Consider the following 25,513-nt stretch of genomic DNA (forward strand, 5'->3'; position numbering starts at 1 on the left):
TAATGTTGTCTAATCTAAACACACACGATGATTTTTTCACCCTAGACAACTAATAAGATCTAACCGAGTAGAATAGATAAATGATTTCTCAAAACATTGACTATCAGGTCATGTAGAGCATGCCTGAGAGCTAAAGAGCAAATCTAGGGAGGCCCATAATTCTTCTGGAAATTCTCAGATGACTGTGCAGAAAAGAGGATCCAAGGTAGAGGCATGGGAACCGGAGACAAAGCCTGGGACAGTAAGGTGTTGGTGCTGTGCCCTTAGGTTGGTCCTGCCATCATTATCTCACTCTGGCTTCTGAGATGGGGCAAAACAGGGCCACCTTTTGGGCCCTCAAATGGATGTTGAGCAAGGGGCACAGTTGCACCTAAGCAGCATGATGAAAAGAAAAACAGGCAGGAGTTAAGACTATCATCAGGCCAGACGTTGTAAAGGGAATCATAAGATAAAAAGTGAACAGGGGACAGGGAAGGTCTTTAGAGATGACCTGCTGCTAAAACACGGACACTTTGATGAGCCCTCCTTCAGCAGCAGAGTCACTGAAAAGTCAGTGGAGATGGGGACAAACACGCAAGCTGCACAGCAATGTGTGCAAACTCCTGGCAAAGATTCCAGACACAGAAAATACTACACAAAGTGTCCCTTATCCAAACTGAGAAGGTAACGTGGCATTGTAAACAAGGACACAGTATTCTTTGCTACTGAGGAGGGCGCATGAGAGGCAGATCCAGGAATTGGTTTTGTTTGGAGTCATTGCATAGGTGTGTGAAGATTTTTTTGATAAACCCATAAAATGTCACATTTGTGATATGCACACTTTTCTCTGTGTTATTACACTTCAAAGGCATAAGTTAAAATCAAACTAAACACCATAAACCAGTTTACATTACCAAATGAGTTTGTTTTGTTTAGTTTTCAAAGTAAAAACATGGTTTTTTCAAACATTCTTAGTGTTGCCTTTGTATGAAATTGTCAAAGAATAAAAATACCATTTCAAAAACTTAAAAGTGTATACAAGAGGTAAAATTCAATGCTGAGGCACATGAGACAAGAATTTCTTTGCTTTGCCTTGATTTTAAAAGGACACAAAATGGGCAAAAAGTTTCCTTCTTTAAAAGGGGCACAAGCTTGGATCTGGATTACATTTCTAGAAGTTCACTCTACAAATATAAGGAATACTAGCAGACTTATGCATATATATGTTCAATGGACTATTTTTTTCCCATGGGAGACCCTAAAAGGAACAGAAATATCCCTGAGGAAATAATTACATAAACTATTAAGTGTCATGTGATATATTATGCAAGTAAGTTTCAATTTTATAGCAAATTATTTATAGCATAGTGTAAAGTGTAAACACTCAGGATAGAAAGTTAATATTCAGTAATCTAAATTTGCAGTTATATCAGAATTCCAATATGCTCAGTATTATTTCAAAGTATATGAGGAGTTGGGCCAACATATGTTTATCTCTGAGTAGAGTGATTCTGCTTTTAGCTTAATCAAGTGCATATTTTCTAGAAAGAACATGAAATACATTATTGACAACTGATTCAAAAATGCATCCTGCTGTTGCATTTTTGCTTCTTTTTTTTTTAAAAAAAAAATGAAGTTTCATATTATTTCTAACACAAATAACAGCTGTGTCCTGCTCCAGGGGGACCTGGTGCCTCAGGACAAGGCTCCTCTCACACCTCAGAATCTTCACCCACAGTGCCTTCCAAAGAACAAAAGTAGGTGTTCAAAAAAAAAATACTGCATCAAAAAAATCATCTGTCTTCTATAATTACGCTATAAAAATGAAACCAACATCAAACAGTATTTGGCTGCTTGTATGTAAGAGTAAAAATAAAGCATGTCTAACTGCACAGCATATGGCTTAACCGCAGGACCCACTCTGTCTTCTAGCTGGCTGAGGAGGGCAGAAGGTCAGAGAGTGGGGGCTGGGGGGCAGGTGAAGGGAGAGGGGCAGAAGACAGGGCTTAGGTCTCAGCTCTGTGTCTGAGGCTCCAAGGCCAGCCCTGATACTTTGATCTCCTTCCAACAGTCTTCTCTTTCCCTCAGGATTTAAAGCTGAAGGAGGTGAACTCCAACAAGGAGGAAGGTGAGTCAACGCCCGGGGGTAATAATTTAACCACCTTACTGGGGAGCTGAGGTCCACTTTGAAGTGGACTGCAGGGGAGCGCACAGAGGAAAGGAGAGCCCCACCAGCAGAGGACTGTGGCAATGCTGGCAAAGTAGGGAGCCTTCACGGGAGTGGGGGACTCACATGATGGATAGAATGAATTAACATCTTCATACGTTGGTGAGGAAATGCAAGGGGTATGCCTTCAGAGTCCAACTGTGCCTTTTCCTTTGGAAAATATTCTTAATATTCATCTAAATTGCAATTCCTTTTAAAACTTGCTCACTAAGAGTTTTCTAAGGTCCTTAGATAAGCTGAATATTTATCATCTTCAGTAACACTTTCTTAAAATAGTGTGTTTTCTCCTTATCCTCTTCACACAATGGAAGTCACTTTAAAGTTTAAATCAAATTGCATAAACACAATGTGCCATTTATGTTTAATAAACAGCTGTCTGGATATGGTGGTTCAGACCTGTAATGCCAGTCCTCATGAGGCAGAGGCAGAAGGCTACTACAAGTTTTATATAACAGAATATTCAAATATTAGAATATGATATTTTTAAGGTTAAAGAACATTCTAATTTTTATCCTGATAATATTAATATGATTCTAATACATATTAACATGTTATTTAGCCTTAAAATATGAGGAGATTCTTCCCTTTGCAACAGTGTTCATGAACCCAGAAGACATGATGTTGAATGAAATGGGTGCAGAAAGAGAAATTACTATAAAATTTCTCTTACATGTTTAAAAATGTTGACTAGAAATAGAATAGAAAGACAGCAACCAGAGATGAGCAGGAAGCAGATGAGGAGATGTGGGTCAAAGGATAAAGTTGCGGCTATACAGGATGAATAAACCCTGAGATCTAATGTACACCATGAATATTATAGTTAATAATATTGTATCATACTAGGAATTTGCTAAGAGCATAATTCCAAATGGTTAATCTACCAACCAAGCTAGACAACAACAAAAAGGCACTTAAGCAAAATGAAGAACATGTTAATTGCCTTGAGTATAATATGCCATTTTTCTATGTGCATCTAAAATCACTTCATGTTTATTATGTATACAATAAAATATATATTAAAAATTTCTGTTTCCTTCTTGGTTATTTCAATAGCTAGAAAAGGGGCAGGGTTCTTATGCTTTGAAAACACTTCAAACACAACTATAACTTAGCACATTGCTAATATTTGAAACCTAGGAGGCTATGGATATTTCAGTGGTGGAATGCTTGTGGAGAATTTACAAGGCTTTGAACTCAATTCCAGAACCATGCTGAAAAATCTAGCTCTGAGAAAGAATAGGAATAAATAGGCATGACGTTAGATATGACCCAAGTGTCTTCAATGCTACTTAACTTCTGCTAACTTCAACTTTTGTAATCAATTTAGTGAGATCATAGGAGTATACACTAATGCTTGCCTAAGGGTGCAGATAAATCTGCACCTGTAAGAGCTTCCCACTGATTACAATTCAAGAAAAAAATACACAACACATTTCTAAAATACAATGTGCTATTGTGTGTTATTAGTGTTTATTTCTTTTCCCAAATCCTATTCTAATATTCTAGGATGTTATTCACATTAAAAAAATAAGTAGATTCTTCCATATGAAGCAATACATACCAACATGAAGTACATTGTGCATTGTTATAATTTGCTTTGTTTTGTCTTGTTGAGACAGAGTTACACCCTGTAGACTCAGATGCTCGCTATGTAAACCAGGCAGGCCTGGAGCTTGGGGTTATTCTCTGCTTCTGCCACAGCCCCCTGAGGATGAGGATTACAGGTGGGAGCCTGTGCATTCACCTGCTGAACCTTCTCACCAGCCTGGGGTGTGCTTTCTGTTACTGTGACCAAGAAGAGCAACTTGGGAGGTTTATTTAAGCCTTCAGGTGATAGTCTATCACCCATAGAAGGAAGCCAAAGTAGGAACTCAAGGCATGAATCTAGAGGCGGGAACTGAACCCGAGACAACAGAGGAACACTGCTTCATTGGCTGGCTCCTCTTGGTTTACTTAGGTACCTTTGTATACATCCCAGGCTCACCTGCCTGGGTATGGAAGCTGCCCTCAATGGGCGGAGCCCTCCTAGATCAATTAACAATCAAGAAGTGCCCAACATGTGCACAGACTAATCTGATGGAGACAATTACTCAGCTGAGGTTCTCTCTTCCCAGGTATGTAAAGTTAACAACTGAAGCTAACTGCATCAACATACTATATTATATTATTAAACTTTTTTTTTTTTTTGGTTTTTCAAGACAGGGTTTCTCTGTGTAGCTTTGTACCTTTCCTGGAACTCACTTGGTAGCCCAGGCTGGCCTCGAACTCACAGAGATCCGCCTGGCTCTGCCTCCCGAATGCTGGGACTAAAGGCGTGCGCCACCACCGCCCGGCATATTATTTAACTTTATTATGATAATTTTGTATATTACAATTCCTTCATTTATTTCAGTAATGATTAATTTGGTTATTTCATCATCGTGGCAGTTGTGAATAAAGCCTTAGTGACTGTGGGACTGCAGATTCCTCCACAAATTGCTGATTTGATCCCTCGGATAGTGATCCAGCCTCCAGTGTCTTCCATGACATCGGGAGCTAGGTTCCTTATATGGAACCCGACAGCTACACAGAGAGATCTAAGAACCACGGAGCCACCAATTCTATTTCACTTACAATTAAACCCAGACTGGAAATGGATTTCACAAGATCAAAGTCAAGGTAGGAAAGGTGAACTTTTCATTTTTAACTACTCACCAGGGAATTCAAGTTGCTCTTCACTAGAAATAATAAACCTCCATGCAGGAGACGAAAACCAGCATTAAACCACTTGCCAACTGAACCCAAATCAGGCCTAAATCACTCACACACACACACACACACACACACACACACACACACACACACACACACACATACACACACACCGGGGGAGAGAATGAACTCTGGTCTGATGAGGGCTGTGACTAATTCTCAGGTCATGACTAACATAAGTGATTAGTAGGTGCTAGGTGCTGCCACAAAGGGTTTGGTCATGTAAAGTGATAGAAACCTCCTAGGAAACAATGACACTGGTAATGTTGACCTTACTTCGTTTCAGAATGGGCTACCTAATGTTCAGAAGGAAAGGATCTTTCCCAAACCTCCAGCCAACCTGGAAAATTCATGCATCGACTTGATTACTGTGATCATAGTTTCACTGTGACTTGAAAATGTCCCTGTTATTGCAACCTTTCCTACTTTGTCTGGAACTAAAATCCTGCTAAGATTTACTAAGTCTTATGTATAGATTCTAGAAACCACACAGAAATGGTTTTTTAACTCGCACACAAATCATCCAGGAGGCTAAGACCATACAGACAGTCCATCTGCCAAGTAACCACATGAAGGAATTCTCAACAAATCTACCCCACTATCCAAAGTGTTTATGGAATCTGCCAAGGAAGCAGAAGTCACCCTGGGAGGAGAAGTGTCTCCCCTACTTTAACTGAAGTATCCAGGAAGACATTTTCCCGCAAAAGATAGAGAAATTATCCCCCACACAGATGCCAAATGCAAGCATACTGTGTTATTTAATAGTAAATTCCTAATTTGAGTAAAAAATGCTCATTAGCATCATCTGAACTACCATAAACAATGAAAAAATACACTAGAAATCTATGAATGGTAATTCTGGAGAGGCTTGTGTAATTAGTAAGTAAAAGTTTGTCTTAGTATCTTTTTCATGTTTAGTTCTTCATATGGATCAATGTACTCCCTATCTCCAGCTTCACTTCAAACCCTCCGAAGAAAGCTAGAGAAAACCAGGCAACCACAGCAAGTGGCATTTGATTTTCTGGCGCTCTACCCTCTGGAAAGCAGACTTGAGCTGCATAAGAGACAGTGGTCCAAGAACGAAAGGAAAACGGGTTTGATTTCAATAAGAAATACCTTCACAGGAAAGTTGGAAACATACACACACACACACACACACACACACACACACACACACACACACACACACAAATAAATAAAAACAAAAAAACAAGAAAGAAAGGAAGAAAGGGGAAAAAAGGAAAGGAAAGGAAAGGGAAAGGAAAGGAAAGGAAAAAGGAAGACATAGGCTGTAATTCCACCCTTTTTCTGGGCGGGGCGGGGGATGGGGCGGGGGAAGAGTGTTACAAACACCAAAACCCAAACTCTAAATTGGCTGAATATATAAAAAGTTCACGATTTGATTTACAAATTCTAAGTAGGCTCCACTTAATTGAATCTAGGAAACTAAAATCACCAGAGCTGCGAAGCTTTCTAATTGCATTTCATCTGGGGCGCAAAGCGGGTTGGATTATTTAGGAGTCAAGAGAAGCATGTGGCTGCTTGTTAAGCCAGTTGTACTTGGAGGCCACTGGCCAAAGAAGGATCTAGTCTAGAGCAAGCAACAGAAAGTGTGCTATTTGGAGTTTGTGTCTACTGGAGACTTTCTCCTTCTCCTCCTTCAACATCTAGTTCAGTCTTTTCTCAACCTACCAAACTCTCATAAATCCTCAACAGGACTAAATAATCAACCTTTTGTGATTAAAAACCATCCCTTCAATTAAAAACTGTCTGCCCTGATTCTTTAGCAGTGCAGCTTCATTAAAACATGTGATAACACATGGTTGGGAAAACTGAATTAGCATTTCGATGATGAACTTAAAACTGAATTAGCATTTTGATGATGAACTTAAGTAGTTCAATATAAGAGGTTGAATTAATCCATCTCCTAATTATAAAAAGGATTATAAAATTCAACTCTCTCTCACTGACATACATACACATAACATAACAATGCCTGCATATAAATACTACTCCAGAGAAACAGAGGCCTGCTGGAAGTTAAATTATTACAGTATTTTCTCTAATTACATCTTAATTTTACATTTCTGTACTTTGTTCTTTATTGTACTCAGAAAAACACTAGTATTGAAATGATAAATTTCATATATTTTATTTTAATGGAAAATATAAAAAATTAAGAAACAGTTTTATCAATTTTAGTTTTTAGTAAAAAGTTAACATTTTGGTAATTTTATACGTGTAAACAATGCATTTGTGATCATGGTCAGCCCCATTGCCTTCTTGTAGCACATTCCTACTCCTGCTGACACCTCCTCAACCCAACTCATTCTCCACCTGTTTTCATTTCTTTTTGGTTTTTCTGCTCAATGAGTTTAACTAGGGTTGTTTTTATGAACATGGGTATTGGGTTATTTATGGTGACACGGGCATTCTACAGTGGCTACACCATTGAAGAAAGTGACTGACTTTTCAGCCACCATTAACTATCAATAGCTCTTCAGAGACCTGTGAATCATACGTTCAGTTATTAAGTTACATAGCCAGTTATCAGCTGTACATTTAAATACCTTTATATGCTATGCAGTCTCATTATGTATATTACCATTTAGCTGAAAGCATTGGGGATTTTGAGGACTGTGACATCAAATGCATGATAAGTCTTGGAACATTGTGAAGAGAATCCCAGAATTTGTGTTGCATTCATTCATTCAAAGTTTTTCTAACATTGACTATGACCTTCCAACCCAGTCTTACCTGGCTGATCCTGTTTTCACAGATATTGGATTATAGCTTTTCTCACACTTTTATCATCACAGATGATTTTGTTTCCACTGAATACCTCTAGGGCACAAATCGGTGCCACCTCTTCCAGGAAGTCCCAGTGTCATTCTCTGTCCGCTAGTACTCATTTTCTTTAGCTGTTTCATTATCTGTTCCTTCTTTTTTGTTGTTGTTGCTGTTTTCGAGACAAGGTTTCTCTGTGTAGCTTTGCTCCTTTCCTGGAACTCATTCTGTAGCCCAGGCTGGCCTTGAACTCACAGAGATCTGCCTGCCTCTGCCTCCCAAGTGCTGGGATTAAAGGCGTGTGCCACCACCGCCCAGCCTGTTCCTTCTTGTGTATGCATCTTACATTTCCTATTACTCTGAAACATCTTCGAGGCAAGAGCTATGTCTAACAAATTTTAAAGTACCTTCAATATCTAAGACAGAACGTGGGCCGTGCTGTGTGTTGAACATCTGCTGGCTAAATTAATGAACAGAAACACCTATTTGGTATGAGTGTCTGCACAGTGTAGAAGTAATATCTAGTAGAGATGCTGGTGTGAGCTTCCAACTCCTTTGTGTTTAGTCTTTCCTTTGTTTTTGTCCTGTGCTGTGCAGTAAACCCTAGCCTCCTGTGGCTACATCAGTGTAAAACTATGAAAATTAAGAAATTGGCTTCTTAATGTATTCATAGTTTAGTCACTCAATAGCCAAGTGTAGATAGTGCCTACTGCACCAGACAGCACAACTAAAAGGACATTCTCCTTCCCATTCCCATCTCAGAAGCAGGATGGACAGCACACCTATAATCCCAGCCCTCAGGAAGTGGAGGCAGGGGGATCAGAAGTTCAAGGTTATCCTTGGCCAGACAGAGATACTTGACACCTTGCCTCAAAATACAACAAAACAGAAAACCAAACAAACAAAAGAGAGAAAAATCATTGCATTTTCTCCTTTGTATTTCCTTCTAATTTTCATTTTCCAACAATGCTCACAGGTGGAGTGAAAAACAAAAACAAAAACAAGCAAACAAACAAACAAAAAAACCCAGAAAATTCAGGTCCAAGACCACAAGTTTAAATTCCTGGGACATTTTTTGTCAAGAATATTGATTAGACAGATTTCTTCCAGTTTTGAAGTAATATATGGGGAATAGCTGTCTTATTTTATAAAAAAATACTCTTGTTAAACCAAGATAAAAATATAAGACTAATGTATTCAAATGTGAGAATGTGAGCAAATAATTTTAGAGAAGTACAATTATGAAAAAAAAAACAAACACATTTTTGATGTCAAGAAGAATCCTTGGAGTAAATTTAACTTTTCTTCCTAAGCTTTTTTTTTTTTAAAGTATTTTGTGTGTTCTCATGGCTATGTATGTGTAAGAGCCTCAGAGGCCAAGATCCCATGTCTTCCTCTGTTGTTTCCTCTTCTCCAGAGCTGGTCAGTGAGAGGTTGGGAGAAAAGTCCAAAGTCCATGTTGGTGCTGGGGAAGCTAGGCTCCACACTGCATCACCTGTAGGAACCATGTCCCTTACCACTGTACCCTGCCACTTCTCAATGAACAGAAATGTCACGTGGTTAGCTATTCTATAATCCCTGCTTGTCTTTAACTACTATGATCTTGTCCCTGGTCATCTCCCTGCTTGTTCCTCTGTTAAACAGGAGATTTATTCATATTTTCAAATGTATTCATTGTCATTCTCTTGGGTTTTAGATTTGATTCCTTCTGGTTTATCTCATAGGACCCTAATTACTATTACCTGTGCTAGCATGTAAAGACCATACTTGGTGATAACCCAGGCTTTGTATGACAGGCATAAATATAGAGCACTGTTTCCTACCAGCTGAGCCTTTGTGGACACTTGGTACAGCACACACCGCTGATCACCAGCCTAATGCAAGTAAATGACTCCTAATTCCAGACAAGCAAAACATCCCATAGTGCTTCATCAAAGTGAATTTGCTCAGAGAAAAGTTAACTAACCTGTTTCAGTACTTACTTCAACATTTCTGATCATAACTAAATAATATGCATTTAAGCTTCTGATACTTAGATTCTCACCTTGGAATAGTACGTGCTTGTGTGTGTGTGTGTGTGTGTGTGTGTGTGTGTGTGTGTGTGTGTGTGTGTATGTGTGTGTGTGATGTTCATATACAGGAATGCATACATGTGAGTGCACCTGCATTAGGTACCTTCCTAGGTCACTCTTGAGATGGGATATCTCACTGATCTTGGAGCTCACTGATTCAGCTAGACCATGGAGCCAGTCAGCCCCAGAGATCACCCTGTGCTGCTTCCCCAGGGCTGGGGTTACAAGTCCACCACACCCAGCTTTTTGTGGAAATTCTGGGGAATCAAACTCAGATCCTCATGCTTCTTGAAGCAAGTCTTCTACCAACTGAGCAACTATCACTTAAATAGGTACTACGCTTCTGAGCATAAGGTAATTTAGACGTCATGAAAAGGGAAGAGGAAGGTCTCTGATTTCTAGAACAAAAGATGATGGTAAAACAAGATGTAAAAGTCCATGTCAGTAGGTAGGGAGAAGTCATCTAAACTTAGATCTTTTGGTGTCTAATTTTTTTTATTCCATAGTTTTCTAAAAGAGTCATAAGACAAAACAGGAAAACATAAGTTGTGTTCTTCAGTATAATTTCAAAGCCAGCTTGCACATATGAATGATTTCAGGTTGCTTTGATTTTTCACACAAAGAATTAGAACATATATAAATCCAGTAAGAAAAACTCCATCACTTAGTATAAAGGGCAGGTCTAAACTGAAATTAGTTAAAATGTAAACCGGAATGCACAACACCTATGTATCTAAAAGATGGCATTGTTAAAAAAAGAACTAATATTACTTTGAATAACTATATTCCTAGCCTAGAATGCAATAGCACTCAAACTTCCCAAGGCATAATATCCACTCTGTTTTCCAGGGTTCTCCTAAATCAACATCTGATGTTTCATAAGAGGGCTGGCATGGTTTTCTAATTTGTATCTGGAGCAGCTAATTCCTTTCTAATAATGGACTACTAATGTACTATGAGAAAATCACCACCACAAATCATACATCAATAGCATAATGTTTCATGCATAACATGTATTATGTGTCTTTCATTTGAACAGGAAATATGCACTTTTTAAAACTAGCACATAAACTGATGGATTTCCCTGTGATATTTTCATCCATTGTACTTTGTACATATTCCAGGAGCTATTACTCCCCTCCTCTGTTTCTGATCCCCTTCCTCTCCATAGTCAGTTCCTATTTATTCCTCTTATATATATTCTTTAAATATATAAATATATACATACAAGTATGTATTTATATAAATATATAAATACTTATATTTTATTCCTTTTATATGTTTTCTTATATACATTCATCTGTTATAAAATTATATATATTATTTAATCTATATTTTGTACACAAGAGAAAATAATTGATTTCCCCCCCATTCTTCTCTTATTGTTCTCTCCCTCTTGGTTTAGACATCTTCCTTGCCCCATATAGCCACTGCTTTCACTCTCATGCCATATACATGTACACACATGTCTAAATCTGCATGCACATAGGGAAAAAAATTGAAGTCCTTCAAATAGAGACATATAAGCAAACAAACATTAGAAGTAAAGCTGATAGATTACTGCCTTCTGGTGTGCAAATTCAGAAACAGAAGCAGGCAATGTAGTAAAGAGGCAGACCACTTGATGACTATCGTGCAATGTGGAAACATACTTTGCAGCCCTTTCTGCTTAATGAGCTCTTCATGTGTCCTTAGTAAGTAAGTATTCAGTGTTCTCTCTCCCTCTCTCTCTCTCTCTCACTCTCTCTCTCTCTCTCTCTCTCTCTCTCTCTCTCTCTCTCTCTCTCTCTTCCCCTCTCCTTTTTTACTACTTGTGTTGAAACTACGGAAGAACTTTAAAAGCTAACATCAAACAATTACATCCTCATCAAAATTGCTTTAAGCAACCTTCTCTAAAGTCATGCATGCACGCTGTCAAATATGTTTTTGTAATACGAAGGAAAAATGTCATTAACATTTTTATAAGTCAGGAAACTATCTTTAAAACCAGAAAGCACGAAAGGATTGTCATTTGATGGCGACTTTGTTTCATGTCAGAGTACAAATTCCTGCCAGAATTCAATGCTATAGAACTACTGACAGACTGATTCTCAGCAGATGTAGTCAATGCTGACAGAATTCTTCTGTGAATCATTTAGGAGTATTTTCACTGAAAACATATTCTTGATTTAAAACATAAGTGGCCTTCCCAGTTGTTTTTCCCTCTGCAGCTTGTATCAACCTGTCTTTAACTGTCTCACTTTGCTCCTTTTCACCACCACCCACCAACATCTTGAGCTAACCAGATAGCGAGTATGGTTCTCCCATTTTTGAAAGGGGATAAAATATAGTAAATGACTAGCTTACCAAAAGTCATTTCCTTCAGTTTGCCAGTGCTTCATTAGGAGTAATCTGTGCTTGTTTCAAATTAAACAGTTTATAAGCATAAAAGAAAGCTCTGACATAAGAATGTTGCAACTAACAAAGGGAACAAAAGCTAAGCATGTGTATATCATATACAAAATGCCCGTCTGAAAAGCAGGCTGATTCTTCTCTGATGCTGACCTGGTGAGAGCATTATGTGTTATGGGCTCCAACTGAGGTAAGCTGGTCTAAGTGGGAAATGGCAAGGGCCAGACCACGGAGTGGTGTTGTACCTTACACTTTTATGTAATTCACTCTCATCCACAGGCTTTATGAGTCATCAACAATCTAAGTCCTTCTGCAGCTTACATCACTTAGCAAGCTTCTCTTCCACATGCATAATTCACCAGCTTCATTTAGTTTTTACTAACTTCAATTTTGAGCTGCCTTTTTTTTTTTTCAAACAGTCACAATGAACTTTGTTTTAGAAACTGACCTTTCCCATTCTACAGAATGACCAGTTTATCAAAGAAAAAAGCCAACCTTTTCAGGGAAGTTCTGGACTGTATTAATTCTGAATCTTCCCGAGGTTTTCAACCAACCTTCTGTACATGGCATGCATGTGAGGCGAGAGTTTATAGAAAAAGACTTTGAAATAAAAAACACATGTCAGACTTAAAGGGTCTAAACGTTATTACTGACAAAATAAACAGAAAAGCCAACTGGGTCAAAGAAACACAAAAATATGAAGGGGAAGAAAGGAACAGCTGAAAAGCATCAGGCACCCTGGATAAGAAGAAACTGAGACCTATCTTCAGAGTTAGCTCAGTAGGCAAGGTTCAACCAACTGATAACAGCTTCAATTTGGCTGTGAAAATTCAATCTAATAAAAATTGACTGCATAAAATCTCATGTCCCATAAGAAAATGGGTAAGATTACTTGGAGAAAGTAAAAAATAAAAAATAAAATAATCAAAATACCTCTGGTTAATTGACTCAATACCTCCTACCGTACACATACAATTACTTTGTAGTTTCTAGCTTTCATGCCGGTTTGGTCACCCTTAGGAACCATACAGAAACAAAGCAAGCATTGCTTTATCAGACTCCTGACTTGAAGAAAAGATTGCTTTCTCATCCCATCTTTTTTATTCCAATTTAACTTCTTAGTTTAGCACAAAATGTTAAGTTTCTATGAGGGTGAATCTTCATTGTCAACTTGATTTGACTTTAGAGTCACCTAGGAGACACACCTCTGGATATGAATTCTGGAAAAATGAGGTCGTTTCCAGGATAAGTTTAACAGAAGAGGGAAAGATCATCTTGGATGTAAGTGACACCATCCCATGTGCTGGGGTCCTGGACTGAAATAAAAGGGAGAATGTGAGCTGAGCACCAGCCTCCGTCTCTTTCTCCTGACTCAGGACACAATATGACCAGCCATAGCATGCTCAGGCCACTATGCTTTCTCTACCCATGATCTATCACATTTTCAAACAATGAGCTGAAATAAAACCTTTCTCCCTGAGTTGCTTCTTATTGGCTATTTGGTCACATATCAATAAATAAAGGCTATACTTGATTGTTTAATTAAGTGGCCCCTCAGTGTATGACTACAGGAGAAAAGCTAACCATGAGTATAATGCAAAATGTGTGGGGATTTACTTTATAAAAAAGTAAAAGAAGTCAATTCCAGGGTTGGTTTCCCAGCAACTCATAAAGAAATATCTGGGCTTGTTGGTTCATTCATGTAAGCCCAGTGCAGGGGGGCAGAGACAGGCAGATCCACAGCCTTGCTTGCCAGCCACTCCAGCCAACAGAGCAAGCACTGGGGTCAGTGGGACACTCTGTTTCAAAATCTAAGATGATGAAGTGATTAAGGGGGCTAATCCACACACCAAACTCTGGTCTCCAATCTCTGGCCTTCATAAAGGGTCCAAGGGTCCATCACACACACACATATACGCACGCCACACAATTTCCAAAGATTCTCCCACCCTGTTCAGTGCACTCTACCACAAACAGTAAATCAAGAGGTTGTCAATTGCTTGAAAAGCCAACTATTTCCAATATTCCTTATTGGAAAAGATCATTAATTTCCATTTTATAAATAAAGTAAAAACTTTTCCATGAAGTAAAAATCAACTAAACTGGAACGCAAAGAGCGAAAATATGCTAGATAAATAGATTTTTTTAAAAGGTTCTGAAAGATTGAAATTTTCTTCTCCCAAGGTCAGGGAAAGATACTGCACTAGGGTCTGGAAGGAATGGCCTGTCTAGGCTCCACCCACATTCAAGTGCTGTTACCGGGACACTGACCTTGAGGTCTGTTTCTGGGGTATTGATGAGCTCTGCTTTGCAGCCAGTGCTCAGGAGGTGTCCTTGTTGCAGTGTCAGGTATCTGGAGGAGCCATGACTCAGTTAACTGTCAGAGGCCATAGAGGAGGAGAATGCCTTTTAGAGCAGCAAGGTGAGCTGACTCACCCTGGATCCTCCCTAGTGTGCCTTCACTGGCTGAATTTTCTTGTGTTCACCAAAAACATTTCTAATCCAGAAACACTTGAACTCGGTGTCCTCTTATCTCCTCTGACTTATGCCCATGGTGTTTGGGCAGTAATGGGCAGACATACACAACATGGTTGACCCCGATTCCTTTGTTTGAAGTACTGTTTCCCACAGTGTGCTGTTCTGGAGATAGATGTGCAGCGCTCTATCACAAATATCATCCAAAGAAGACTGAAAAGAGAAGGTGGGAGAGAATGGGAAATAGAAACTGATCCATTGTTCCATTTTTCTCTAAGAATGCATGCTAAGGCCATGAACTTCAATGACACCAACCCTAACATTGCATCATTTCTATTAATGAAGTATGCCTCACTAAAGGAATTAGGGCTGTAAATTGGAGTGAGCTAGACTATCAAGTGACCCTGTTGAAAACCTAGAGGTCATTTTCCAGTTTGATCTTGTTTGCCTCTAACACTGAATGTTCATTAGTGACTATATGCATAGTGACATACCCTAGATAGAATTGTGTAGGAAAATCCACAACAGCTCTCCCCATCCTGTAAACGTTCATGCCAGCTGCTTATTCTGTCCTTATGATAGCTGCAAGAGATGAGATCCCTACTATGTGCCTAGCTACTGTGCTAGGTTACAGATTTAACCAAATAGCCAAAACAAAATTAAAAACAACCAAATGAGCTAGATAGACCTTGGAGTTCCTTCTGTTAGTGGACAAAACAAATTATTCTACAACCCTGAGTTATCCATGACCTTTGAGGAATGATCACTAGCATGCAATGAATTCTGTAGGTTGCATTTTAAGAAAAATCTAGTTAATAGTGGCTCATCCTGCCTAGAAATAATTGTCAAATGTAATGATTCTAACTCAATGCAATTTTTACTGGGGGAATCAGAATGACAGACACTCATTGGAATCATCACACTGAACTAAGGCGCATCAGTGTCTCTGTGGGACTTCCAATGTGTACACAGCGTTTATAGCGTGAATGCCCAAATATCCTATGATTCCACACTTTACATTCTTTCATTTATGTTTTACTGTTCTTCGGTCTCCTCTTTGCTCCGAGGCTGTCCCTTGTCAGCACTATCTCTTTAGTCTGGTAGGAAGAACACTGAAGTTCCCATATTTCTTTCTACAATTGAGTTGTATCCGTCCATTTAGAGTATAGACTTACCCATGCACCCTCAACGACACTGGAAGGAAACCAGGCCCCTAGCTATGTTATCAGGCTTTTGTCTTTCTCTTCAGTCCTCAGAGGTGTGTGGGTGAGGTTTGTTAGGTAAGTTTGCCAAGTGTGTGGTGGAGTCTTGGAAATTAATTACCATTAAAATGAAAGCATTAAAACTAAAAGGGTATGTACATTAGTCTTCCCAACAATTGTCAGGTTGACTATCGTCTCAATAAGAATCTACATCTTAAGGAAAAGTCTCGCTTAATTCTAGTTACAAGAATTTTAAAACCATAGAGACAGTTATTTGGCACAGTAAGCATATTCAAAGACATCAGGTAACAGATGAGAGAAATTTCTAAACACAGGAACAGAGCCTCCATTCACCCACTGGCTTATTGAAAAACAAATGAAAACATGGCAGGTCACTAAGACAACTGAAATATGACGAGTACATGGTGAAATAATGAGCAACATCTCTGAAACTTTAGAAAGCAAATTTTTAGAATTGTTAGTAAACCCTCCTCTATTTCACGCAGAGACTTTAAGAGTGTTAGTATTTAGAAAGCTGAAGCATTGTGGAAGGAACTTGAAGACTTCCATGCAGAAGAGAGCTCTGGTGTTGGAGGGTATGGCTGATGTGGCAGAGGGCTGTCCTGCTGCGGCACAACCTCATCTTATAGAACTTGGTAGTTGAAGTGTTCCTGAGAGACAGTATTAACAATTAGTCAAGAAAAAATTATCTGCAACTCATTTATTAAATTTCAAAATCCTGGAAAGACAAGAAATGGGTCATTGTAGGTTGTTGCTATTTGCTATTTTAAACACTGGGCTCATAAGGTATCAGCCATGCTATCCTCCCTGCCTGCTATGTGGCTAGAGCTTTCTGAATAGACCAGTAGCCAGCATAGCATATATTCAGAGATGCTTGCCAACCTGTCCAGTTCAGCCATCCCCCTTTCCTAGCTCCAGCAACTTATTTAGGAGGCTTCTACTGACCAGTCTGTGCCCTGGCCTACCTCCAAAGAGATGGACTTCCTTAGGCTCTCTAGTCTCTCATTTTTTCATGATCTTCAAGTTTTCTTTAACTATCATCCAGTCTAAAAACACAACTTATTCCCTTTAATGCATCCAATCCTCTTTTTATTTTCCATGTATTGCATTCAGGCACTCCTCATCATCACATGCACTCATTCTGTACAATAAAGGTTCTAAATGCCTTTAGACACACAATATACGGTAACATCAGGGCATGAACAAACCTTCCTAGAGCTGAGCTGCTAGAAGAAAACCCCATCAGATCCCCTGTTCCTCTCCACTTGTCGTCCTAACATGAAGTACGAAACCAACATCTTCCATGCTCTATTTTTGAATACAGAACTTCTGTGCTGAAGATGCTCCAGGTTCAAAATTACCACAAGAATGCATGAACCTTGAGCTGGAGGGATGGCTCAGAGATTAAAAGCATTCATTGTTCTTCCAGAGCATCTGAGTTCAGCTCTCAACAACCAGGTCCAGCAACTCACAACTCCCTGTAGCTTAAGCTCCCTGTGATCTGATGCTCTCTTTTGGCCTGTATAGGTGTCATCCCACACACAGCACACAAGAACACACACGTGTGAGTTCGAACATATATGACAGGCACACTGACATGTAAATAAATAACAAAATAAATCTTTTAAAAAAAGAACGTATGAGTCCCAATAATTTCTAAGTAGAGAAGCATCGTACTGGGCTCAGTTTGTGCTTGGAGAGACTTGCCATCTCATCCAGCTCAGCTATCCCTGTGAGAAAAAGTGGAATCCTTTTCTAGCTCCTGAGATTCTTTGTATAAAAGCCACCAGGGACAGGGCTGGGGGACCAGTTCAATGGTACTGTGTTTGTATTTAGCATGTAGGAGGTCAGAACTGATTCCCAGGATCAAAACATAAACAAGGCACTAGACAAATGCTACTCTCTGGGGTACAGTGCTCGGACCAAATGAACGCAAAGCCGCTGACAGGCTCCAGAAACACTGTTGCATAAGATTTCTGAGGTGCTCAGTTTACTTCAGGAAAGGGCGACCAGGCACATAGCCGTTGCTGCAGTTCATCACTAATGACACGTGGGACAGTCAGGCATTTTCTCATTGCTGGAGAACAATGCAAGCTGTCAGGGTGAAGTGGTCAGAGCACTCCCTCTTTCAGCCCATTTCAGGCCAAATTGACCGTTTCATGCCATATTTATTTTTTTCCTTACGACAAAAGAAATAAATATTCAGTGTAGAAAATTTAGAAAAACATGCTTAAACCATGAGAAAAAGTAGTGCCCAATGCCTTTCCCAAATAAGCACAATTGGCTAAGTTTCTCTCAATCTTTTAAGCAAGTCTTGGAGCTGGTGACCCTGCCTCTGAGTATCTGGGCCACAAGCATAAATTTAATCATGCTATTACCTGATCAGAAACCCATTGGTGACCTTGCCATGGACTGTGAGAAGGCTTGCCATGACTTTAAATTTTGGTTGTATTTGTGTCAAACACCAGGAGTTTCTGAGGGTTCGTTACAATAATAATAATAACAATAATAATAATAATAATAATAAATAATAATAATAATCCAAACCTGGATAATAATTTTGACAAAATTATCTTCAGAAAGGGAAGCAATTTAAACCAGAGTCCAAAGTGTGTTATTCAGACAATCTAGCAACTAGATTAATTACAGGAAATGAAGAGAGTAATTTACATTCACAGTTTTTTGAAAGCAGGAGACTGGTCTATTGCACAATATCCAGTCACTTTTGGTGGATTCAGGAAATCTGATGGGAAAGTTCACCAAAAAAAAGATGGATGGAGCAAGTATCTCCTGCATTTATCTTTGGCTGCCGGGTCAATAAAGATGTGTCTTGAGCAATTTTGACTCTGTATAGCTCAGTTCACAGGTGTCTGTCATATGAAATAAGTCTCCATCCCAATAAAATGAATGACCAACCATAGAGTTATATCCAATGACAAAAACCCTGCCATTTTAGCTTCCTTCATATAAGCTGGGGGACATAAAGTGAAGGATGTGGGGATGGTAGGTGTTTGAGAAATAGGAGGTAGTGTATTCCGGGAGGGGAGGGAGTTGGGTCTATCATATACATGGTGGGTTATAGGCTTCAAGTTGTGACTTCTAAAATCCACGTTTGTGATTTGTGATGCTGCCTTCCTGATAGCATTCTATTTCCTTAGAAAATAACAGATGAAGGAAAAGAAGCTCTAAAGTCTGGGAGACTAACTGGAAAAACTTCTTAAAACCAGGATCAGTGTCATGCCAGACTCCTCCTTACACTCCAGATAGTCAGAGGCAATGGGGCAGCTAAGAGAGCATGGCGAAGGACAGGAGATGAGCAGAAGGAAGTGCTCCTGGTCCCCCACCTTCTGACTGAGCCAGCCCATTCTTCTCAAGGACTAAGAATTTACATTTATATCCTTGCTTAGAAAACAGAAGCCAGAATAAACTTAATGCTAACAGCCCCTTTCTCCTTAAACTGTCTCATATTTGCAGCATTAACCAGTGAGTGTTAATAAACAAATGCAAACAGCAACCCAAGCAGCTATACTATCTGTGCAATTTACCTAGTTTCTAACCTCCTCTGCAGTTTCGTCATCAAATCAGGAGCTGCTGTTCAGCCTTATACAAGGTATCTTTCCACCCGAGTCTCTGCAAAGCAAATTGTGCTGCATCTGATGAGTTGTGCCTAGATCTCTGATTAGAGAAAGTTTAAAAAAAAATGGAAAGAAGACCAACACTTAAGCATAAAACTTAGGCTCCTGAGAACTAGGAAGCAATGATATGTATGTAAGTGAGATACTGAGAGTAGAGTTTAAGCTGTAAACAACCCCTCTCCTTCCATGGGTTGGAATAAGACATCAGTCTTACTGCACACAAATGAACCATCCAGGACTCCATGAGAAATGAAGCGTAGTACTCACCTACCCATTTAATCTTGGAAGACCCTCTCGGGGAGGGTTCAATTTAAAAAGAAGGTAACAATACACAGCTAGCCCTATACACTGCTGACTAGTGAAAATAAATCACCAGACGCTTCCAGTGAAACGCCAGAAATGACTGATGATGATTTACTTGATAAAATGCATAAAAGTCTGAGTTTTGAAGCTTATTTAAATCTCCAATTAAGACTGATACCAGGGATTTAATAGGCATTTTTCTAAGAAATCTTCTCAGTTTGCTCCCATGACCAAAGGTCAAGATACGCTAACTATTGTGGGTACAATGACCCACAAGACAGAACACAGCATCCGTCCTCGTTCTGGCTCCAGCTGCATCCACACCTGTAGGAATCTGTCAACACAGTCCAGAAAAGGCAAAATGAATTAGAAACCCTCCAGCGATTGCCAGCCAAAATAATGAAGAGAATGGAGAGGAATCCACATGAGGTCAGACTTTGAAATGAGACAAAACATTCCCCAGATAGGGAGAAAGGGATTAAGCTGTATTATGACTTGAGCTAACTAAACCACAAGGGAATTAACCCACAGTCTTAGGATCTCTTTTCTGTCCATCAGTCATCCATCATTTTCCAGAGGAAGCTTGCTTTATAACTTGAGAGAAGTGGCTTAAACAAGTAGGAGGAGTGTACTACTTTGGGTTTCAATTAGTGATTTTTCTGAATCCTCAAAAACATCATGCCTTAATAATGTAACAGTGTGCTGGAAATGGTTTCCTGATTGCTTGGGCTCCAAAGCTGCATTGTGTTGCTGACAGAAACTGGTTACAGCAACTACAGGCTCAAGTTTTCAAGATGTGAGGAAATGCAACCTGTCCATAATGCGTTTAGATACATACTGGAGACAAAGTATTGTGCTAGATGGAAGGGAACAAGACACCCCAAAACCAAGTTCTCAGTACAAAGGAGACTTATTTGCCACAGAGCGACAAAGAACAGGAAATAGGAGAAAAAGACAGGAGATAGAGGAAGAGGGAGAAGAGAAAAGGAATGAGGGAGAGGAGGAAGGAATGTTTGTCCAGAGGGACAAAAGACTGCTTCTGAATCGAGAGGAGACAGAAAGACAAGGCCAATAGGCAAACGGCAGTTTATAAAGGGAAAAAGGGGGAACCCTTGTGTTACGATGAGGTGTTTAATTTTGATTGGGCATGTTAATTAAGTGAGCCAAAGTGGGGCTTTTGATTGCTGGACTTCAATACTTTGACAGCTGGACCTTAGTAGTCAGCCTTGTGGGGAGGAAGTGGCCAAATAAGAGAATAGACCTCGGTGGTTAACTTAGCAAGATAGAAGGAAGCAGGGAAGGGCAAGGCCTGACAGAGTCATGTTTGCCTACTAGGCTCGCTAAAGCCCCTCCAAGATGGACCTCAGATTTGCCAGGGTAAACTCCTTTGCAGGATTTCATGAAAATGAAAAGGCCCTGAGGTTTCCCTCCTGTGAAAACAGAATAGCAGTTAATTTTTAGACAGACGATTATATCCAGTAAAGATTTAAGGCTTTTGGAAGTACTGAAATAGTTATTTTACTAGCAGAAAAGAAAGAAAAAAAGGATGTGTAGATCTTAATGCCTTAACTGCTGTAACATTGCTAGACAATAACAGTTTATATAAGAGGAATTAAGTACTTTCAAAAGTGTATGGTCGTTGAATAAATAAACATGTTGAGGCTTCTGAAACACTAGCGATTATACTGAAAGGAATTCCAGCACATCTTTAAGGTTGGCTGTCCGTTTTCCCTTTCTCCTGACAGTCGCAAAGTTAGTAGAGGTTGGGTCATGAAGACAGAGCACAAAGCCTGGTAAGAGTTAAGTTTCTATAACGCAAACGATTTCTTTAACATATGATTGGGAATGAATGGATTCTCACTGCTTCCCAGAGGACTCTGGCCCCTTCTTTGACTCACTACAAATATTCTCTCATCTCAGCTCCTCTATAACATAATATTAATAATACTTCTTTGATCCCTTTTCGTGGAGTTTTGACATGGGGCTGTGGTCTGGCTGAGACCAGGCTGCCATAGAAAGGCAGCTGACATTCTTCCTGCAGGTCATTTGACAGCCAGTTTCACCAAAATTTATATTTCCACCATCCCTTAAGTAACAGAACAATCATACAATCATTGCACAAAATTGCATGGTTTCAATTATATTTCCTCCTATGTCTCTGACTACATCTTGGCAAAAAAAAAAAAAAAATCTGTGAGTCAGAGTCTCAAAATAGAAAGGGCAAAGAGGGTCAGAGCAGAGGATCAAAAAAGAAATCCATCAGCTATGTCAGGGGTTGCTTGAACATGGTGGCCCCCTAAGACATTTGTAACAAACACAATTAAATAATGAGTTAAATTATTTCCTTCCCTGAACCAGGAATAAAGGGGAATGGAAGTTGGAGACTTTGATTTTTGTTATTAGTGTTTTAGTTTTTTTTTTTTTTTAAAGATACTCAGCTGAGGGTAGACCTACACAACTGAAATTGTGGTGACTGTAGGGGAAAACCACTTTAAAAATAATGTTTCAGCTTGTTTTAAGATGGTCTATCCATCAGGAAGCATAATCCTAGAGTAAGGTAAAACACGAGAAAGAAAATTTAGGTTCTCTTTTCCATGCACCCAATTTAAGGCTATCAATAGGATATAAGAATAAATGCAAAAGAAGCAAGGCAGAAGCAGATATTCAAGCAATGCACTTTTTTTCTATGAAACACACTCTCCCCTTTTCCATCTGACATCAAGTTGATGATTTTAGGAGTCAGCAAGTGTAGCTGATATCTGGCTCTTAGGATACACTAATCACCCTGCTTCCAAGTTTCCTTCACTTGGCACTGCATGCATTTATAAATTCTCTTTCCCCCAATCTACCAGTTACATCTGCAGCCAAAGCATTTCTTCCCCAAAGAGGAGTTAAGGCCAAGCAAGACAAAGAATTTGCTGATACACATAGATCACTCCAAGAACGCCCCTGACAAGCCTCCACACCCAATTTAATTACTTCCCCACTGTAAAAACACTTCCCATCTGCATCTATTCTAATCATTCCAAACCCAAAATAAACATTCTGTTAAGCTAGCTAAACACATGAGTGACATTTGCTGTGGGCTCTAAGTGGGGCAGCATTTTGTCAGGCAGTGTTCCCCCCCGCCCCCTGGACATTTTATGCTGATGCATTGTTCCATACGGAGTTCAATTCTTTTAGATTTCTTCAGAATGCTATTACAAAAGCCCAGGCTCTAAAACTGAAGCTGAAAAAATATTTCCCCCTCTCTGTCAGTGCCTGGTTGCTGTGTTATCTTAATGCCGGTTTGCCCATCCCCAGACCTACGACATCAAGCAAAGCTGAAGGCTGATGAGGACCGGAAGGCAGAGGTCAGTCAGGAGAAACGTCAGCCAGGCAGGCACTAAACGTCTGGCACCCCTGAGCTGAAAGTGTCTGTAGGTTGTCCTGACGGCCTTTGCACCATGGGTAAGATTTGTTTCTTTTATTCGTTTTCAGTCCTTTAAAACCTCAGCGTGCTTAGAAACTCATTTCCCTGTTTACCCATTTTATAGGGAATTGTGGCAAACAACTGTGAATTCAAAAGAACCCACACACTTTTCAATTTATAGCGATATATAATATTAAATAATAGGACATATTTTAAACAATTAAAAACAGCCATTATTCATCTTAGAAGCAAAATTACATCTTTTGTGCTTTTTAAATTTTTTTGCGATGATGGGGTCAAACCTAGAGTCCTCAGCCTGTTGTAGAAGTCTTCCATCACTTAGCTACACACCTACCTTAAAATAAAATGTTTATGGGGACACAGGCAAGGATTCTATATAGAAACTAGAAACAGATGATTCAGTTCTAGGAATAAGATCATTAAACTTTGGTTTGTCTGTTTCTTTTCCAGCTCAGTGATACCATTTATAACCAAGATTAAATTGTTGCTATAGTTTTCTTATCACTTAAAATGTATTTAGGGATAGTGCTGTGTGTCAAAAAATCCTGAATAGGATTAAATGTAAAATATTTGACATGAAATGTTCATATTAAGGAAAATTCTATTGCTATTTTCCAACTAGCTCCCTTCCACACATTGTTAACAAAATTTATCTAATCATTTATAAAATTCTTGAAAAATGAATAATAGATATATTAGTTATAGAAGCAGTGAATTTATTAGGAAGGAACAAGGTCTGGAGACTTCTCTTCTCTCCATCCATTCTAGATTATTCTGCTTTTTAGGCAAAATGTTGAATGAGCTATCAATTTTGTAAGGCCCTAATACATAAAAATTATTCGATCTTATTTTGACAACTAATTATGAAGAGAAAAGAACAGATGTCAATAATTCTGTATCATTTTATATACCCATAATTCATCTAAAGGAAAAGAAAAAGAGTACATAATCATTTAATATATAGAAGAATCAATTACAGGAATATCATACCATACAAGAATTCTCTGAATAGTAAATGTATGGCTCATGTTGTACATTGACTTTTCAAAAGGAAAGCATGGTAGCCTTAGCAGGTTAATGAGATCTGTATTGTTTTGGTGTACTGGGAAAAATCACTATATTCATCCTATGCAGGAAAAAGTCACAGCATACCAGTACCCATGTCATAATAAGCAGTATCTTAATGACATAGAGTAGGTCATACCATTAATATGTTAAGGACGTGTGCTTTTTATTGTTTATTTTATTGTGGTATTCATAATACTTTTACTTGTCTATTTAAAATTGAGCCCTGGATTTTGAAAAGAAAGCACTGGTAATGTCCAGGCCTAGAACAAATCTGCTGGGCAAATGGCCCAACCACAAACAACTGAATATTGTTAAAGTCCTGTTTGAAGGACTTGGCTATTTAATTCATCTTTTCTACCAGTTCTCCCAAACAACAAACAGAATTTCATTGATTTTGAGATTTTTAACTTGTTAGTATTCTGAAAAATCTAGTCACATTTCATTAGAAAGAAAAATATAGGGTTTATAGGGTTTAACAAACAACAGATTCCATGATTATTCAGTACCAATTCCAGATATATGTACTTGTAAGAGAGAGTTAGAATGAAAAATTAAGGTTTGCAAAATAATATCTATGGAAAAATTTTAAGTATTTCTGGAGAAACTTGTATTATTTTTGAAGCTGACTTCAATCAGTCTCTCTTAGAAATTAATTTTGTGATTAATAATGCCCTTGCTAGATATGCCTACACACACACACAGACACACAGACACACAGACACACAGACACACAGACACACAGACACACACACACATATACACACACACACACTGAAAAAATTCTCAATATTTCAAATCTCCTTCATAACAAGCATAGAATGCAATAAATACATGGTTTTCCAAAACTGCACTTTTTCTTAACGAAGTATTGACTTTTATTACTGTACCTGGAATTCTGGGGTTCTGAAACATCGGATTCTGGGCACGTTTTCTTTACCTGTAGAAAAAGAGCACTAGTTATTCTCCTATGAAAATACGACTTCCTCACTCAGGGTCACACGCTCTTTAAATACAAAGTGGCTTGGCTCTGCTCACCAACATCTCTGTCAAATAGTCTCTACATTTTATAGCAATAGCGGGCAGTACTAGATACTGCGTTTCATTATTGTCACAGGAGCAGCTGCCAAATATACTTCCCTGGGCCCCATCACTATGCAAATGTTTGGCTA

General features: G+C 38.9%; 1 protein-coding gene across 4 annotated transcripts in view; it reads right to left on the reverse strand.

Annotated features, from left to right (window-relative positions):
* The window catches only part of Eya4 (EYA transcriptional coactivator and phosphatase 4), a 251,289-nt gene that overhangs the window by 95,239 nt on the left and 130,537 nt on the right, over positions 1 to 25,513 (reverse strand). For all 4 annotated transcript variants that reach the window (XM_052751178.1, XM_052751175.1, XM_052751176.1 and 1 more), the window contains exon 3: positions 25,232 to 25,281. In XM_052751178.1, coding sequence (XP_052607138.1) covers positions 25,232 to 25,281 — 50 coding nt within the window. The remainder of the gene's footprint in view (positions 1 to 25,231; positions 25,282 to 25,513) is intronic.

This window comes from Peromyscus californicus, unplaced genomic scaffold (genome assembly GCF_007827085.1).
Source record: "Peromyscus californicus insignis strain IS unplaced genomic scaffold, ASM782708v3 Scaffold_22__1_contigs__length_63687245, whole genome shotgun sequence".
Classification (NCBI taxonomy): domain Eukaryota; kingdom Metazoa; phylum Chordata; class Mammalia; order Rodentia; family Cricetidae; genus Peromyscus; species Peromyscus californicus.